This window comes from Drosophila guanche, unplaced genomic scaffold, assembly GCF_900245975.1.
Source record: "Drosophila guanche unplaced genomic scaffold, DGUA_6, whole genome shotgun sequence".
Lineage (NCBI taxonomy): Eukaryota > Metazoa > Arthropoda > Insecta > Diptera > Drosophilidae > Drosophila > Drosophila guanche.
In genome coordinates this window covers 7,406,324-7,423,313 of record NW_022995744.1, presented here as the reverse complement: position 1 = coordinate 7,423,313, position 16,990 = coordinate 7,406,324, and the positions used below count along the sequence as shown (strand labels likewise).

At 50.6% G+C, this 16,990-nt stretch overlaps 5 protein-coding genes across 6 annotated transcripts; 4 read left to right on the top strand and 1 right to left on the bottom strand.

Annotated features, from left to right (window-relative positions):
• The first annotated feature begins 869 nt into the window (after positions 1-869).
• On the top strand, positions 870-2,552 carry LOC117579322. Its single transcript, XM_034265136.1, has 5 exons — positions 870-1,347; positions 1,431-1,583; positions 1,659-1,908; positions 1,972-2,159; positions 2,231-2,552. Exons 1-5 carry the CDS (start codon positions 1,243-1,245, stop codon positions 2,297-2,299), a joined length of 765 nt encoding a protein of 254 aa, XP_034121027.1. The 5' UTR covers positions 870-1,242; the 3' UTR covers positions 2,300-2,552.
• A 340-nt stretch (positions 2,553-2,892) lies between these two features.
• LOC117579323 lies at positions 2,893-3,890 on the top strand. Its single transcript, XM_034265137.1, has 3 exons — positions 2,893-3,103; positions 3,357-3,694; positions 3,758-3,890. The coding sequence occupies exons 1-3, from the start codon at positions 3,044-3,046 to the stop codon at positions 3,855-3,857; spliced, it is 498 nt and encodes a 165-aa protein (XP_034121028.1). The 5' UTR covers positions 2,893-3,043; the 3' UTR covers positions 3,858-3,890.
• Positions 3,891-4,283: 393 nt separating this feature from the next.
• On the top strand, positions 4,284-5,442 carry LOC117580103 (F-box only protein 28). Its single transcript, XM_034266367.1, has 3 exons — positions 4,284-4,447; positions 4,530-4,657; positions 4,715-5,442. The coding sequence occupies exons 1-3, from the start codon at positions 4,364-4,366 to the stop codon at positions 5,424-5,426; spliced, it is 924 nt and encodes a 307-aa protein (XP_034122258.1). The 5' UTR covers positions 4,284-4,363; the 3' UTR covers positions 5,427-5,442.
• Positions 5,443-5,524: 82 nt separating this feature from the next.
• On the bottom strand, positions 5,525-15,148 carry LOC117580100 (mucin-12). 2 transcript variants are annotated; one of them, XM_034266363.1, is made up of 5 exons: positions 14,534-15,148; positions 13,244-13,787; positions 7,028-13,033; positions 6,798-6,956; positions 5,525-6,741 (listed from the first exon to the last, which is right to left on the bottom strand). In XM_034266363.1, exons 1-5 carry the CDS (start codon positions 14,656-14,658, stop codon positions 6,430-6,432), a joined length of 7,146 nt encoding a protein of 2,381 aa, XP_034122254.1. In that variant the 5' UTR covers positions 14,659-15,148; the 3' UTR covers positions 5,525-6,429. The 2 variants fall into 2 exon arrangements, with proteins under 2 accessions (XP_034122254.1, XP_034122253.1); XM_034266362.1 differs by having other exon boundaries at positions 7,028-13,787.
• A 248-nt stretch (positions 15,149-15,396) lies between these two features.
• On the top strand, positions 15,397-16,931 carry LOC117580102 (ubiquitin carboxyl-terminal hydrolase isozyme L5). The gene is made up of 2 exons (XM_034266366.1): positions 15,397-15,581; positions 15,684-16,931. Exons 1-2 carry the CDS (start codon positions 15,506-15,508, stop codon positions 16,580-16,582), a joined length of 975 nt encoding a protein of 324 aa, XP_034122257.1. The 5' UTR covers positions 15,397-15,505; the 3' UTR covers positions 16,583-16,931.
• The last annotated feature ends 59 nt before the right edge of the window (positions 16,932-16,990 follow it).

Below are 16,990 nucleotides of genomic sequence, written 5' to 3'. Positions count from 1 at the left end.
AGTGGAGAGATATGAAAATTACACAAATATTTACAATAATAACTGAAGAAGCAATCAATAATAATATGAGAAACATTTAAGAAACGTGTTGACTTGGGGGCGCCCAATCAGCAGAGCAGCAACAAAAGAGGCAGCCAAAAACAAAAGGTTCGACAGGCAACCAGCCATTGAATCCAAAAACCATTCACTTTTGAAAAACAAGAAAAAGGTTGACTTCGATCTTTGGAACAATGAAAAATTGCCAAGTGTCCAAGGGGGAGCATTGTAATTGTGTATAACAAAGATGTTTTTGGGCAAACTGTTGTGTAGGTTAAAGTTTCAACAACTAAACGTAGAAACAGAAATACTTTCAAGTCAAGTAGCCCAACCATCTGCAGGGGGGATTTGATCATCCATTGGGATTACATGTTCAGGTGGTGTTGGCGGGGGAATGCATAGATGCAGAGGTCAGGTTCACCAACAAGATTAATTGAGGTAATTTTGGCAAAATGATTTTGCTGCCACTTCCAGTTAAAAGCCGCAAATAAAAATAATCCAAATACCAAATGTGTGTTCGAAACTAAAGTAAAAGCAATGGCAAATCATTCACAGAGTGCCCAGAGAGCTAAAAATCGTTTGTGATGATGCCCAGAAATGAGAGGAATGGCTGATGATAATGATGATCGTGCTAGACGTTTGCAGCAGCAGCCATCACCACCATTGCTGCTGCTGCTGCTGCTGCTTCTGCTGCTGCTGCTGCTGCCGCTGCTGCTTGTGTTGCTGTTGGCAGAGAGGGCACAGCCACAGGCATAGTTATGGGTTTGGGTATGGGCACCCGCCTGATGGAGATCGCTGTTTTGTGCATTTGCATTCATTATGTTTGGCACCGTTGACGCGTCCACAACGCCACCGCACAACGCAAATCGCTCACTGCTCATCGGAGATCTCAGCTCGAAGATCGCTTTTCGGATCTAAACATTCCTTGGAGTTGTTGCTTCAACAGACGCAACCTGATCGGTTCGCTGTCGATCGTTCTTTCTGCTCGTCATTCATTTGTTGTGCTTTGTTGTGTTTGTGTTTTGTTGTGCAATTTATTGTCGAAAAATGCTTCCAATCTGGATTTGTGTACCGAGCTCTTAACGTTTGTCTTCTGTCTGCGCATCGCGTGAGTGGCCTGCTGTCGATCAACTTGACCTTTCTGCGCACTCTGATAGCTCTGAAATTCTTTTCAAATTGTGTCTGCCACCGTATCGTTTCGGAAAAATGCCATCACCATATGTGATCTCTTTGATCACGCTCCTCTGTCTCTGCTTGACTCCAGCGACCATTGCCCAAGACTCGCTGCAGTTTGCGGAACGCAATCATAAGGTGTGTAAATGGAAACCTCCCCCACTCCCCCCCCCTGCTCTTGCCTGACCATAAATAATTCTTGTCACAAAACTCATTTCAAGAAACGCCAAATCTATCGCGAGCAAGTTCTGCCTCATGCTGGTGGCAAAGTGCCTGAAACCGCCTTCGAAACCGATCGCCTCTTTCTGAATCGGCTTCAAAAGGAGGGCATTGCGCTTCCCGATGGCATTGTGCCCGAACAGCGTAGTCCGCAGGTAATATGTCAGCAGAAAGGATATCTATCCATCCACAAATCTGTTCTGTTCTGTTCTGTTCTGTTCTGCTTGAAGGTCTATCAATACTACAACAAACCAACGCGTACCGTGTTCCACATTGCCCTCAGCTCCGATGGAAGGTATACGCCCCGTGAGGGTCGCTACCAGTACCGAAATGTGCCTACCGTGGAGACCACTTATTTGTACCCCCAGGCTGTGGGTCGGCAGCACGTTCTGGTGCCTCCAAAGCATGCTTTACCCGTCTACAGGCAGCTTCAGCTGCACAATCCACTGCTGAATCAAGTTAAATTGCAGCCCAAGAAAAGTGAGTCGAGATTGGGATCATTTCTTCATGACTCTTCATGGCTCATGATTCGATGCTTTTCAGTGCCCAATTTTCTTGACCTGGCACCCACTGTGGGCAAGAGCCACTACTCATCACCAGCGGCCGGATCGGCCAAGGCGCAGTCTTATCAGAATGTAAATCTCCTGCATGGTCATAGTCCAGTGCTGCCCGCGTTCAAAAAGACCGCTAGAGGAAGCAAAACCTACGTGGACAGTTATGGAACAACTCATGTGAGTAGAGACCTACTCTTGGGAACTTGAAATCACTGGCGAAATGATGTAAATTTCTCTTCCATTTTTAGCTCTTCAGCGAGTTTGACGATCTGTTGAACAAATTGGATTTGCATCAGACGGCGCAAAAGATTTATTAGCATTTTAAGATGCTTCCAACTTTAGTAGAATTTCCCAACATACCCATTATCTAACTGCATATCATTTCAAAACATTGGCCATATAAATACTATACACCCACTCCCTTCCATACACCGATGAATGCTTTCCCATTCCTATTATTGCAAGCTATCCAGCACGCCCCCACAAACCTCCCATACCATTATGCTTAGTGTATTATAGAGTGTAAGCCCAAACAAAAAAAATACGAAATGGAAATGAAAATTCATCGTTGTTCGCTAGTTAAGCGTAAACAATTTGTTTCTTGCAAAATAAAGTTAGACGGAGCTGCATATTGTATCCCCATATTGTTCCCAGTCATCAGTCAAACTTATTGCTCGTACGAGTATATCATCATCAGTGGCGCTGTGCTGCCTGCTACCTAACGTTTCGCCGCTTGCTTTTGGACATAATGATAGTGGAGCACAGCACACAAAGCAATTTGCCAATTTGGAGGAAAAAAAAGCTTAAGCAAACAGCTTCTCCCCCGAAACGAAACGAATTGAATCGAAAGTTGCCACGAACAGAAGACCGTTAGCAGTACGAGTGCTCCGTATAAGCGGTACGCTACCCTTGAAAGCTCTTGGCCAAACTCTGAAGTGGTTCGGTTGCCTGGCGGAAAATTGCATTTCAGTTTGATTTTCAAACCCAAGACGGGCGGTTGTTACTCCAAATTCAACTCCAATTCCAGCTAAGAAATCGCAAACAGACCAATTGCTACCAAGATGCTCTCACTCTCGCTGATGCTGATCGTACTGGGTGCCGCTGTGGCCATTGAAGTGCAGGTGAGGATCAACCGCGTGACTGTGGGGGATGCTCTCAAGTGTAATTATGCTGAGGAATCAATTAAGAGAAGCGTGTGCCACCCAATTGACAAAGCTTTTGGACCATGTTATTGCTGTGCTCTGTACTCCGTTCACTTTTGACCCAAAAATCGTAACATAACATGCAATTGAGGGAGGTGGGAGGCTGGACGGCTGGGAAACCGGTCCAAGCACGAGCTTTCTTATGCAATCTCCACATTTGATATGTTTACAGAAATTCGGATATTTGTTTAATCCCCCTCAACCGGAACACCATCAGCGGCACGAGGAGAAACAAGACCTGAACAAGATACCAGGAGTAGCTGGCGTGGATTATCCCATCTACCACGAGGTGCCGCACACTCAATTTAGTTGCCACAATGTGCCCGCCGTACCGGGAATGTATGCAAATGTGGAGACTGGCTGCCAGGCCTACCACGTGTGCCACGATGGTCGCGAAGGACACCAGGGTGCCAAGTTTCTGTGCACAAACGGCACCATTTTTAACCAGAAGGAGTTTGCTTGCGATTGGTGGTACAATGTCAAGTGCGAGGAGGCCCTCAGTCTATATCAGTATGTTTTGCTACATTTATTAAGTTAGATGTTTATTCACTTACCTTTGATACCCGCTTTCAGCTTGAATGCCGATCCGGAGCATAATCCTTACTTTCCGAAAAAGAAGCCCGATCTCGATCATCTGGACCATGATGCTGGAAAGTTTGTGATCCAAGCCTAACACACATTTCACTCTCAACTCACATCATCTCACTTTGTTACACATTTTTCACTTTGTAAATAAAACTGAATAAAACTTAAACTCGTGTTGCTTATTTTGATTTTTACCGTTGCTTCTGTGCAGACCTGTTGAGCTAGTTCATGTTAGCGATGGCACTTCGATGGTGCGCCCTTATGCTGTCAAACGAAAGCATATCCAAATCAAACTGGAGAAATGGTCGAAAGAAAATGGATTATACCCTCACTGCAATTGTACCTACTAAATAAAAATTAAATAACAATTAAGTAAACAGCTTATTAATAGTATACTCTTGTTTGATACTTATCGCACACAAACATCAATATCGATGCTTGGAAAATGTTTTAAAATTTACGGTATCTTTGCGGTATATTTTGGAAATGAGAAGGTATGTTTCGGAAAAACCCGCGGTCACACTGTTTTGAGGCCAAACAACGAGATTTAGATTTTAGAACAATATTTTGGGAAATTGAAACAGATTTGAAAAGATGAACCTACTTGACCTACCACAGACAGTTTTGATGGACATATTCGAGTATCTACCTTATGACGAAGTGGCGAAAAAACGAGAGGTAAGCAATTACAAGAGAAGTGCATTGAATCCGACCCGTGACTAACTCTACTCTGGATGGTTCCAAAACATTCTTCTGCCAGGTTTGCACTCACTTCAATTACACGGGCCAGCAAGTGTTGAACCTGGGATTCACAAAGATTATCTTAGAGCATGCAAAAATATTCAAGCGCATCAAGTCCATGCTGCCGCGTCGCGAATCGGAGCGAAGGTGAGTCAAGGAAGGAGCAGCATCTAGATTATTCTGAATGAATTTGTACTTTTGCAGGAACCACCCCTTGTCACGGCACTCCGACATACTCACGTCCATTGAGACGCGAATATCCATGCTGACGATGACTTATTCGAAGTTTATTGACCTCAATATGTGCTGCTTTATACCAGGACGAGTCCTTGACGAGATTGGTGAGATTTTGAGGCTGCTGCTGACCACATCAAAGCCATTGCGGCCGCACGAGGTGCTACAGGAGCTACGCGATATCTCCTCCATGGCCATTGAGCACTTTGATGAAAAAATTGCCACAGATTTCAAGCAAGAACACAGGAAGCAGCTGGCCGAATCCACGGGGACGCGACTCCTTGTTTGCGGACCCCTGGGGGATATCAGCTTTAGTGGCGTTAAACGGGAATGCCAGCCCGTGGATCATGCCATTGTCCAGCAGGCCATAGTGCAGCTGGCTCCTCTCACTGCCGGCAACCAGCCCACTTCCAATCGTAGTCGCCTCAACCTGCTGCTGCAGAGGCAATACCAGCAGCAAAGGCTGCTCGCGGCTAAGGTACGCAATCTGGAGGCGTCCCGCAAGGCACAGGATCGCCGCTTGCATGAGGCGACGGGCTGCATAACAGAACTGACCACACAGGTGTCCGAGCTGAAGCGTCAGCTGGAGGATGTGGTGGCCAACACGCCCAGTCTGGCTGCCAAACGGCAGGCAGTGACCAGCTCCGATTGCCTGCCCCCGCTTAAGAAACCCAAGGTCTAGCCAAGAGACAAGATCAGCGTAGACTAGCACTCCCTCCCCTCTTAAGTGAACTTAAATGTGTAATGTAGCCCATAACTATAGACAGTGCAGTGCAGCTCTGATATATCGCGTTAAGATTTATTGTTGCACTTGTTACTTAAATATTGTATTATTTACTACTATATAAATACATTGAACATCTAATGAAGTGTTTGTTTTTATCTTTTCTTTTCTCTTAATTCATTCATGAAATTGCCGCTTCGTTTCACTTGTTTTTTGGTTGAATGAAAAGTAATCGTAGTACTGTCTGTATTGTGTGGAGGGCTAGGGCTAGGCTTTTGTCTTTAGTTAAATGTTTCTGCTTCGATTCGTGATAGTAACTTAAGCTTTCGTTAGTTGTGATTCTAGGACTACGCTGGGGGATTGTGTCTGGAGATGCTATGGTAATTAAAGTTAGCTTAATCGTATAAAAGGTAGTATAAATTGCAACATGTTAGCATTATCCATTCTTTGAGGACTGATTCTCCCCGACTTAATCCAAAAGCTAACTACACATACACTAGGGGCTGTCTCTACTATATATACAATAACACAAAAGGTGGGAGCGTAGGGTAGGGGTTAATAACATTTCTCAGGGTTGGGGATAAAGGGGTAACAAAAAAACTACAAATTCAAAATGGAAAACACAAAAAACTCATTGCAGAACTTCTTAAATCGTATATGTATAAACTAGATAAATTGAAAGCATTGCCACACATTGAAATCTAAATGATTTTCTCCTCTCCTCTCTCTCTCTCTCTTATTTTACAGTTAGTAATTGTGTCAGTTAGTGTCTGATTAACTGGGAGATAAATCGTATATGTATATCCGTATTGTGGCGAATCACATGCATATACATCATTTTCTTTCTCGTTTAATAGTCTATGTACAACACAGCGTCTTTTTCTTTCTATTTGCCGCTGGGATATATCTGTATCAATCTGTGGGTGGTAGCGCCGCCAGATTAGTAACGACGCCGACGATGCTACTTTTTCTTTACGGCCGCCTTGTGGTGTATCTTCTCCTGCAGTTGGCGTATCAACTGCTGTATGTCGTCCACGTTGTAGGCGTAAATCAGCTTGCATTGCTTCGCTTGGATGTTGCCATTGTTGAGGTTCTTTAGGGCATGCTGCAGACAGTAGACGTTACCGTCCTCGGTCCGTACCATGGATATGTACAGATTGGCACGACAGAGATCGCATTCACTTTCGATGGACTTGTGCGGCGGCTGTTGTTGCTTCTTAGCCTTTTGGCCCTTTTCCGCCTGCACTTTTTCGGTGGATGTTACGCCAGCAGCCTGCAATTTTAATTTTAAATGAAGAATATTCGAGGAAACTTGCTGGAAATACTCACTCTAAGCTGCTCTCGCGCTGCAGACTCCTTCTCACACACCTCGTTGAGCATGGGCAGCATTTGATGCAGGGTATCGGAGTTGACGCGCTGATCATAGCCCAAAGCAAAGAGCAGCTGCTCCAGCGAGAACATCGCTGGCTCACAGCTCTCATGGATGTCCTGAACAAAGAAATGGGAGACAAAATCGATTAGCATTGTTCGGTGATTGAAATTCCCTTGGAAAGACTTACCCTGAAATCATCTTTGGCCAAATCCAGCCATGACATGGTGGCAAAATAGACACTCTCCGAGACCACATAGCCAGTGGCCAGGCTGGAGGTGTAGGCCCGCGGGAAGACCACAATAAACTCGCCCGGCTTCTGTTCGATGCGGCACAGAGACACTCCGCGATCCGTGAGCATATGCGGCGGCACCATGACCGTATCGCAGGGCAGCCAAATGGTCTTGTTCTGGCAGTGGGTTGGGATCAGCGATGTGAGGGCTGACCTAAAGTTGGCGCTCTGATCGTCGGGTATGCCGTACCACAGCTTGGAGGCACCGGTGTGGAGATATTCAATCCACGATAGACCGTGCGGATCCCGGTACCAGCAGCAGGCCGAGAAGAGCATGCCCACGTGGAGGGTGGGCACGGTGACGCCCATCACGGGACCCAGCGAACGCAGCACCGAGCCAGCATTGTTGGTGAGAACCTTGAGATTCCACGGATGACGGGCATAGTTTGAGCCCTTGCCCTTGGGCCCAGGACTGGGGAAGCCATAGCCCCAGCCGGAGCTATCAATGGAACCCGAATGGACACACACATGACTGTCACGGACGGCGACATGGCGCCAGAACTCGGCCTCCACCTCGTTGACGGTGGGATCGGTGCTCTTGAACCACAGGGCCATGGTGTTCCTGGCGATGCGATAGAACTGACTGAGCGGCATGCTTCTGCCCTTTACAATGCACTCCATGGACACCCCATCGATCTCCTCCTCCGACTCCTCATCCTCGTCACTGCTCAGGTCATCCTCCTCATTCGAGACGCTCTCTGTGTTGACAAATCGATCTGCATTCCGTCTGGCTCTGGCCTCCCGCTTGGCCCAGTCCGCCTCGACCTCGTCGAACAGCTTCTGGCGCTCCGCCGGCGACAGGGTGTCGTAGGGCAACAGGTACTTGCAGTAGATGTCATCCAGCTTGGTCACCCGATCCTGTGCCAGCTTCGGAATGCACATTTCCTCGGCCACCCGAGACCACTTCTTCTTCTCGATGACCTCCTTGAGGCCGCCCAATTCCTGCACGGTGTGATAGAGTCGAGGCAGATCCACCTCCATGCCCCCAATCCAGGGCGGATGATTCATCGTAATGCTCTGGGTGGCCAGGTACTTCTTGATGGCACTCAACTCCTTGGCACTCGGCCCCCATCGATGCAGCATCTTGTGCACGTACTGATTGTACGCAGTGAACCGCATCTCGTCCGATATGCGACACTCTGGCTTGAAGCTGGCTGGTGGAATGATCTTACAGATCCCAAACCTGGCCGCAATCGGTGTGATCCGCTCAATGAACTCAATGGGATCGGCAAACTCCTTCTCCGTCGGACGGAATATGGGTGCCTCCACCATCTGTGTGGGATCATCGTGCCTGGGGAAGGCTGTATTATTGGCCATCTTGATGGGCGTGTCATCCTTGTACTTCTTGGCTACAGCGGCCGCCGTGGAGCTCGTCTGGGCCGCTGTTCGCGACTTGGCGGAGCCCGAGAAGAGCGAAGAATTGGAATTAACGCGCACCAGACTCGAAGGTGCACCCACTGCGCCTGCGACTCCGCTTCCAGCTGCCGCTGAGGTGCTAGCCTTGGGCAGACTCTTCAGGCTGGTTGTGGAGGCGGCATCATTGTTGGATGCCGCATGGAACAGCGTCTTCACCAGCTCGTTCGTGTTCATTGACTCGGGCAGCGGCTTCGAATTGGTGTCCATTTGGGCCTTGGTCACCAGCGTCGCCTGCATCACCACCTTCTGGTTGGGTCCGTCGGGTCCCTCGCGTCCCAGCTTGACGGCCACACCTTGGATGCCGCCGTCGCCACCGCCACCAACACCCGCTCCCTGCAGAGGGATGTAGAAAGTGGCTCCCTCGGGATCCGAATCGCCGCTTGGTTCCACTGCTGCAACTGGCGGAGGTGGAGCCACCTGCTGCTGCTGCTGCTTCTTGGCTGCTCTGCCCGCTCCTGTCTTGGGTTTCGATCCCTCAATCTTGCAGTTCTCGGTGGGACTGAGCGTAAGTTGGACAGCGGTAGCCGCTGCAGCAGCTGCCGCTCGCTTCTTTGTCGGCGATCGCTCGCTCAATGCATTCGGCACTGGTGCTGGAGACGCTGGCGGTGGCGTCGGTGTGGGCTCTACGCGACGTCGATTGCCTGGCTTGGTGCCTGCAGGCGTCTCCTCTTCCTTGCCAAAGGCATAAATAGATTCGCTTCCTCGCTTCGCCGTCACGGGTGCAGCCACAGGTGGCGGCTGTTTCGTCTCCGCCTGCTGTTGGGCCGTGGCTTTGTTGCCCTTCTGGTTGTACACTGGCGTCCGCTTGGGCGTGGGCGGCGTAGGTGGAGGTAGCGGTGCGGGAGACACTGCCGCTGCTGCTGCTGTGGCATTCTTTTTCCCCTTGTTGCCTTTCTGCTGGCTGCTGACAGGCGGCGGCGGTGTTGGTGGCGTGCTCTTGGTGGGTGTCACAGGAGTGGGTGTTGGTGTGGGCGTTGAGGGCGTGTTAGCAGCACTGCGCGGCAGAGGAGGTGCTCGGGATCGAACAGATTCCTTGGTCTTGCGCTCAATCACCGATTTCTTCTCAGTAGCCGGTGGCTTGTCCGCCGTTGCATCCGATTTCTGTGTGAGATTCACGGGCGTCGATGATTTCTCGCAGTCCAGGACATCACAGTCGGCCTGCTCTTGCTCCTTGCGACTGGAGGGCGTCACCACAACGGGCGTGGCCTTTAACGATGGCCCCTTGGCCGACCAGGCGCTCTCGCTCTTGCCCAGATCTCCGGCCCGCGTGTTCTTCGACGAGGATGAGAAGCTGGCGCTCAGCTCCTTTTCATCACGCGTCGGTGGCGGGGTGGTGGACTGCTGCACCCGCATATTGTCATCAAAATCATCGTCCAGATCGTCTTGGAGTATCTCGTCCGGATTGGAGGAGCACTCCATCAGCCACTTCTGGATCTGCTCGTGCGTCATATTCACCTTGGCCTTGCGCCGCTCCTTGCTGGTCAGCTGATCCCCAAAGTACCCCTCGGTGGGCACCACTGGGCCCAGCACGGGCTTGTGTATGGATCCGCACTTGCCCAGCGTGCACTTGGTGTTGTCGGGGCCAGAGCTCTGGGCCAGGCTCACGCTGGCTATGCCAAAGATCTTGCCGGACTCCTCCTTGCTGGGCATCAGCGTGGCCTGCGCCAGAATGCTACCAATCTCATCCTTCAGGGGATCGCCACTGCCCCCTGCATTGCTGTTGCTGTGGGCAGGCGGTGGCGTTGGCGTTGACGTTGGTGCGCCTCCTCCTGCTGCTGCGCTGGCTTGCTGTGCAGCCGCCGCAGACGTTGAGGCCACGGGCGCGGGTGCCGGACTGGGCGTCGGTGCTGTCGCTGTGCTCAAACTGAGACTGGACGTCTGCAACACCACTGGCTGGCTGGCGGATGTGACGACTGGCGGCGTGGCAGGCGTTGGCGGTGCCAGGGGGCTTTTGGTGGCCGACGAGGAGGCGGTGCCCGTGCCTGTGCCCACCGTTGTGGACGTTGGCGTGGGCAGAAACTTCACCGGCGAGGGTGTGGGAAAGTTACTGGAGGCCGAGGATCGAGGTGGCAGTGGACTCCGCTCGTATTTCGGCGTCAGAAAGTTTGGATTGATCTTGGGGCATTGGTAGGCCTCAATGGGTGGTGGATAGGTGGTTGGCGGTGTCTGGTACTTCAGTGGCGACGACGTGGACGATCCCTGTGCCGGGGTCTTGCTGCCAGACGGTCCTCCCCCGGAGCCAAACGGATGCGAGGGCGTCGGTGGGGGACGCACATAGCCGGAATGGTAATGCGGCGATGCCTGCGGCAGATACGAGGATGTCTTTTGGAAGCCCACAGCCACAGCGGCGGCCGCACTGCCACCGGGCAGCGCATACGTGGCGGGTACATTGAGAATCTTTGATGTCGGCACCGGCGACTTCTTCTCCATGGCCTTCAGCGGTGTATAGTTCAGCGGGGGAATGGAGATGCAATTGGCTGCGGCCACTTGGATGCCACTTGGCAGCGGCAGTGTTGTCAGCGTTGGCGCTATCATTGGCGTTGCTGCCTTTGTGGTCAGCGGCAGCATCGACAGCTGCTGTGTGGTCAAGGGAGGAATGATGGGCGCCTGGATTTGCATCGATTGCACGACCACCGATGGCAGAACCGCCGCTGACGTCGCTGTGCTGGCAGCTGGCACAGCAGGTAGCTTTGCTGTTGGGCGGTGGGGCGTGGTGGAAGACAGCTTGGCGGCCACCGGCAAGGGACTATCCTTCTCCTGGCTGCTGGTTTTGGGCACACAAGGCACCTTGATGGCCAGTGGCTCATCATCCGAGTCGCTGAAACTCTTCTCCAGATTGCGTTTCGTTTCGTTCAGCTCCTCGTTGATTAGAAAGTCTTCCTCCTCGTCGGAGTTGACCTTTGACTGTTCGGACTTGGCTTTGGGCTTCGCCTGTTCGCTCATCTTTGTCAGCGAACCCTTCTTCACGAGCATTCCCTCGATGGGGGGTTTGGCGAGTGCGGCAGCAGCTGCTGCCTTTCCCTGCTTCGGGGGTCGACCGCGTCTGGCCGGAGGCGGTGGCTTCTCCTCCTCCGACTCGGGAGGGGAAGGTGGATCCGTTCGGGGCACTTCAGACACAGCGGCTGATGCTGATCCAGCTGCTCCTGCTGCTTCCCCCTTATGAGGTGGTTTGGGCGACGGCTTTCGCGATTGTTTACCTGCCGTTGGCACCGTCGTCGCCTCGGGCACGTTCAACTTTCCCGCCGCATTCTTTTTGATCTCCTTCTCCATCTTTTCCATCTCCTTGACATTGGGTATGTCCGGGAAGCTGCTCAGCGACAGATCATCATCATCGTCGTCGGCCATCTGCAGCTTGTGGCCTATGATGCCCATGTAGATGGCCGCCGCCTCCTTGGTCTTTCTTGAGGGTCGCTGCGATCGCTGTGGTTCCAACTCCACAGCGGTTGCTTCTTCGACTGCAGCTTTGCTCTTGGCTGACTTACGTCCCGGACGGGCATTCGTCGCGGCTTTCTTTGGGCAGGGTGGCGCCAGATCCTGATCATCGGCTGGTGGATCCTCGGCTTTCTTTTTTCCCGCCTTGCCCGCACCGCGTTTGATGGGCTCAGCTGTCGCTGCGTTTGTTGCTGCCATCACAGCATCTTTCCCCTTTTCCTTTTCCTCATCTTTTTCCTTTTCTTTGTCCAGTTTCTTGGTGGCCGCTTTGCGACTCCTGGCCGTTGCTAGAGGCGCCGTTGTAGCATTCCCTTTCTTGGGACTGGCTCCCTTGGCGCCCTTCTTCAGCTTAATGGACTTGGCCAGCGGCTGTTCATCGTCGGAACTGAAGTCGAAGACATTCAAACTCTTTTTACCCTTGTTGCCGGAGCTGTGCTGACTGTCGCCGTTCTCCAGCTGCTGCTGCTGCTGTTGCTGCTGCTTCTGCTTGGCTTCTTTAGCATAAATACTAGAATTTGTCTTCTCTTTTGTCTCCTTTAGCTGCTTGGCTGGCTCCTGTTCTGGCTCCGACTCTCCCTTTGCTTCCTTGGACATCTCTGAATCCTTCTCCTTCTTCTTTTTTGAGTCTTCTTTCGCCTTTTCGGGCTCCTCTTGCTGTGGTGGCACTTTGACAGGCTCGAAAAAAGCCCGCTGACGCGTCATTCGGCCGGAGGACTCTGGCGAGGGTATAAATATGGGCGATTCCCGTTGCCTCACCCGCTTCACGGGACCCTTCTCCCTGTGCGCAGTCTCCGCCAAAGCAACGGAAGAAGACTCTGATGATGGCTTCTTGGCGGCTCCTGCTGCGGGTCGCCCCCTTTTGGCTGGCTCTGCTTTCGTTGGGCCCTCCTTTGAAGCCTCTTCCCCATTGCGGGAGGTGGCATCATGGGCTGAAAAGTATTCGTCGTCATCCTCCTCCTCATTATGGCCGTCTTCCAGTTCATCGGAATCCGCCTGATCATCGATTATGGCCTTGCTCTCCTTGGTGCTGGAACGATTTGAACGACGCTTATTGGTAGTGTCTGCTGTGGCGGCAGCCAGGCTGTTGCTGTTGCTGGTGTTCTCCTGTGCTGCCCTGCCCCTGGCGCCACGTCGATTGCCATCGGTGACAACTTCGGCTCGCTTCCGCACAGCTCCGGGAAGCAGCGGAGATGTTGTTGTCGTCGTTGTCGCTGTCGTTGGTGCCCCTGCTGCTGGTATGAGATTGGGTTTATCACTTGCTGCTTTGTCTGCTGCTGCGGTTGCTGCTGCTGTGGCTGACTTATCAGTCGTCGCTGCTGTCTGTGGCTGTGGCTCCGGCTCAACCTCTGGCTCTACCTTCTTCGTTGTTGCCGCCGCTCCCTTGGCCGGCCTGCCACGTTTCTTCTTGTTGTTGACCGCTCGACTGTTCGGTGCCTTCTTGCTGCTGTTGCTGTTGCTGTTATTGTTGTTGTTGTTGTGGGCCGGAGTTGTAGTCGTTGCATCGGATTCTTTGGGATCCTTAGACTTGCCCTGATTGAGATAGTCGAGATGAGCGGGCAGAGCGGGTGTGCCGCGAAAGCATAGAAACGTGAGGAAATCCTGCGGCTTGGGACACTTGTTGGGCAGTATCTCGATGGGCGGTTGCGTACTCTCTGCACCCGAAGTGCTTGGCCCAGTGCCTGCTCCTCCGGCTCCAGATCCAGCGCCAGCCGCTGCTGCCACGACGCTGCTGTAGGCCATGATGCCACTTGACGAGCTGCTGGGCGCACTCTGGCCCTGGGCGAACTTCCGCTGGGCCTGCACCTTGGTTCTGCAAGACATAGAGAAAGAGAGAGAGGGGAAAGGGGAGAATGGAAATAGTATCAGTACATTTTAATTGGATACAAAATGCAATTTGATATACAATTACGAAGGTAAATATTAATTTCAGGACAAAATCAAAGAAACAAAGCATTGAATTACACACACACACATGCAGGTACAGTGGATACAGGCAATGAGGGAACAACGGGATTCAGGTCATTCATCCAAATTAAGGCTGAACAGCTGGTTTAAATAATTTTCCACTAAAACCAGATACAGATAAATTCCCTACATTTTAATTGTGCGTTCTAAAGTACCAGTTAGCGACTCTCCACTGTCTCTTCCACCTGCATGGGCGAGACTGACTGCCTGCTCCCCACCCACTTGCCACCCAGAGCGATGCGAAACACCCCTTCAGCAGCAATAGCTAGACGGCAACAACATCAACAACAACGCCACGACACGATGTTGACGCTTTTGCTTATACAACTGCGGAGTCCAGTGCTCCATCTACGCCTCATACTCATACTCTACCACCCGCACCCCCACCAGCACATAATCTCACACTACTTCCAGGGGCCCTGCGACGTCATCTCTATTGGATTACACACGCCAGGCACACACGTACACGTACACTGACGTAAATACATACAGATGTATTTATGATCAAACTCAATTTGCAACAACAATAGATTGAGTGAGTCTGTGGCAGCAGCACCGCACCTGATAGAGAGACGAACCGGAGACACTCACCTCTTGGGCATTTCGGGTGATGACTCCACAGCAGCGGCAGCAGCAGCGGATGCCGTTGCCGCGGCAGCTGGTGGCGGAGTATCCGTCTCCTTGCGGCGACGCTTGTTGTCTTTTGAGACAACCATTTTGTTGCGAATTTTTCGCGCCTCTTTCTCTCACCTCCTTCACACTTTTCGTGTGTGGCGCGCGGAACTGACTTTGAATTAATTTATGCACGCGGTCGGAACTTATTTGCGGGGCGCTCTGTAGTTTCTCATTTGCATAAACTCAATTGCCAATTTTCCGCCGGACTCTCTTTTTTATTATGTATATATTTGTACATATATATACATGTATAGCTACAACAAACACAGATTTTGTTGCTGCTTCTGCTGCAGCACGCAATTGATATCGTATTTTCGCTTCATTTTTCACGCATTCAGTTCGTTGTGGGACAAGTAAAAATTGCACTCAAATACGTATTATTGTCTCGTCTCTCGAATACACATTATTCGTTTAGATTTCACAAACTGCAAGTGCAGTAAATTTCATTTTCTTTCGTGAGATTTGCTTGCACATATTTTTTTCGTTTCGCTGCTGCTTCTTCCACCGCTTTTTGCTTTGTGTCATGGCGGACAAGCAACGGCGCTGCCACTCTTTCGAAAAAAGGCCAGATGATTAGCGGTGAGAGGATGGTCGATGTTTTTATAAAATTCGCAAAATGTTTAAACAATACAAATTTTTTAGATTATTATGATATGATAATGAGAAGATTGTGGACCAACCATTTGGCTGATCTACTTATTCGCAATCCATAATGAAGCGGCATTCGATAGTCAATGTGAGCATCCCACCTCTACCAAACGATTCCTGGCCTCTGGCAACCTCGTCCGAATTCTGTGAGTTGACAAAAATTGCTAGCAAACAGAGGGAGAAGCACTTTTTGTGGTTAAATTGGCAAATAAGGGCAAGTAAATAAGAACCAAATCAAACATGGGCGAAGGTGCTGGTAACTGGTGTCTCATTGAGAGCGATCCGGGCGTGTTCACGGAGCTGATACGCGAATTTGGTAAGTTGTTCAATTGGCCGCGCTTTCCGGGACGCCGCGGATGCATACCGACGCGCCGGCAGGGTCAATCAAGTATTAATTGCAAATTTCTCGAATTGCCAGGCTGCGATGGTGCTCAGGTGGAGGAAATCTGGAGCCTGGACAGTGAATCGTTCAAGAATCTGGAGCCCATACACGGATTGATATTTCTATTCAAATGGGTGCAGGAGGATGAGCCCGCTGGCAAGGTGGTGCTGGACAAGGATGATATATTCTTTGCCAAGCAAGTGATCAACAATGCCTGCGCGACACAGGCCATTCTCAGTCTGCTGATGAACCTGGAACACGAGGACATCAAGCTGGGCGAGACGCTGACCAACTTTAAGGAATTCTGCCAGTGTTTCGATCCCTACAACAAGGGCCTGACGTTGAGCAATGCCTCGCAGATACGCACAGTGCACAACTCGTTCGCCCGGCAGACCCTCTTCGAGCTGGACATGAAAAACCAGAGCAAGGACGAGGATCTGTACCATTTTGTGGGCTATATTCCCATCAAAGGACGTTTGTACGAGCTGGATGGCCTTCGCGAGGGTCCCGTCGATCTCGGTGAGATCAAGCCGGACCAAAATTGGATTGATGTAGTGCGACCAATCATTGAGAAGCGCATGCAGCGCTACAGCGATGGTGAGATCCACTTCAATCTGATGGCCCTGATCTCGGACCGTCAGCGCATCTACGAGAAGCAGATAGACAAACTGCTCAATCCAGCCGCCGATGCCATGGACACGGAGGAAGATCGTCAGACTGAAATCAGCAGCTTGCGCTCCTACATCCAGTACGAGATCCAGAAGAAGAAGCGCTACAAGGTGGAAAACGTGCGTCGCAAACACAATTACTTGCCCTTCATCGTGGAGCTGCTGAAAATGTTGGGCGAGACCGGCCAGCTGATGCCCATCTACGAGAAGGCCAAGCAGCGGGCGCTGGAACGCGAACAGGCGCAACGCAAAAAGGAGTCCAACTAAAAGCATTTAAAAAGTCCTATAGCTCATCTCTCTTGGATAGAACAGAACAGCCAGTTAAATGCAATTCAAAATTGCTGCGATTTCAATAAAAAAACACATACGTTTAAAGAATTAAGAATGAATGAAAGCAACAAAGGAGAACACTTACATACGCGTACATCTTTAGCTGGATAATAGTTAGGTTCTTGAACTGCCTTCGACTGTACTTTAACTTTTATAAACGCTCCTGAGCTATCCTACACATATATCTCTCTTCTCTGCTAGTAATCGTACAGTACATACAGCCCGTTCCAGGGTTAAGCTAAATATATAGTGAAAAATTTAAATAAATCGCATTAATAAAAATAAATTTTGCTAACATAACGTAAATGAATGTAAACAACAATTGTAATTGCCTTTTCTCGTATA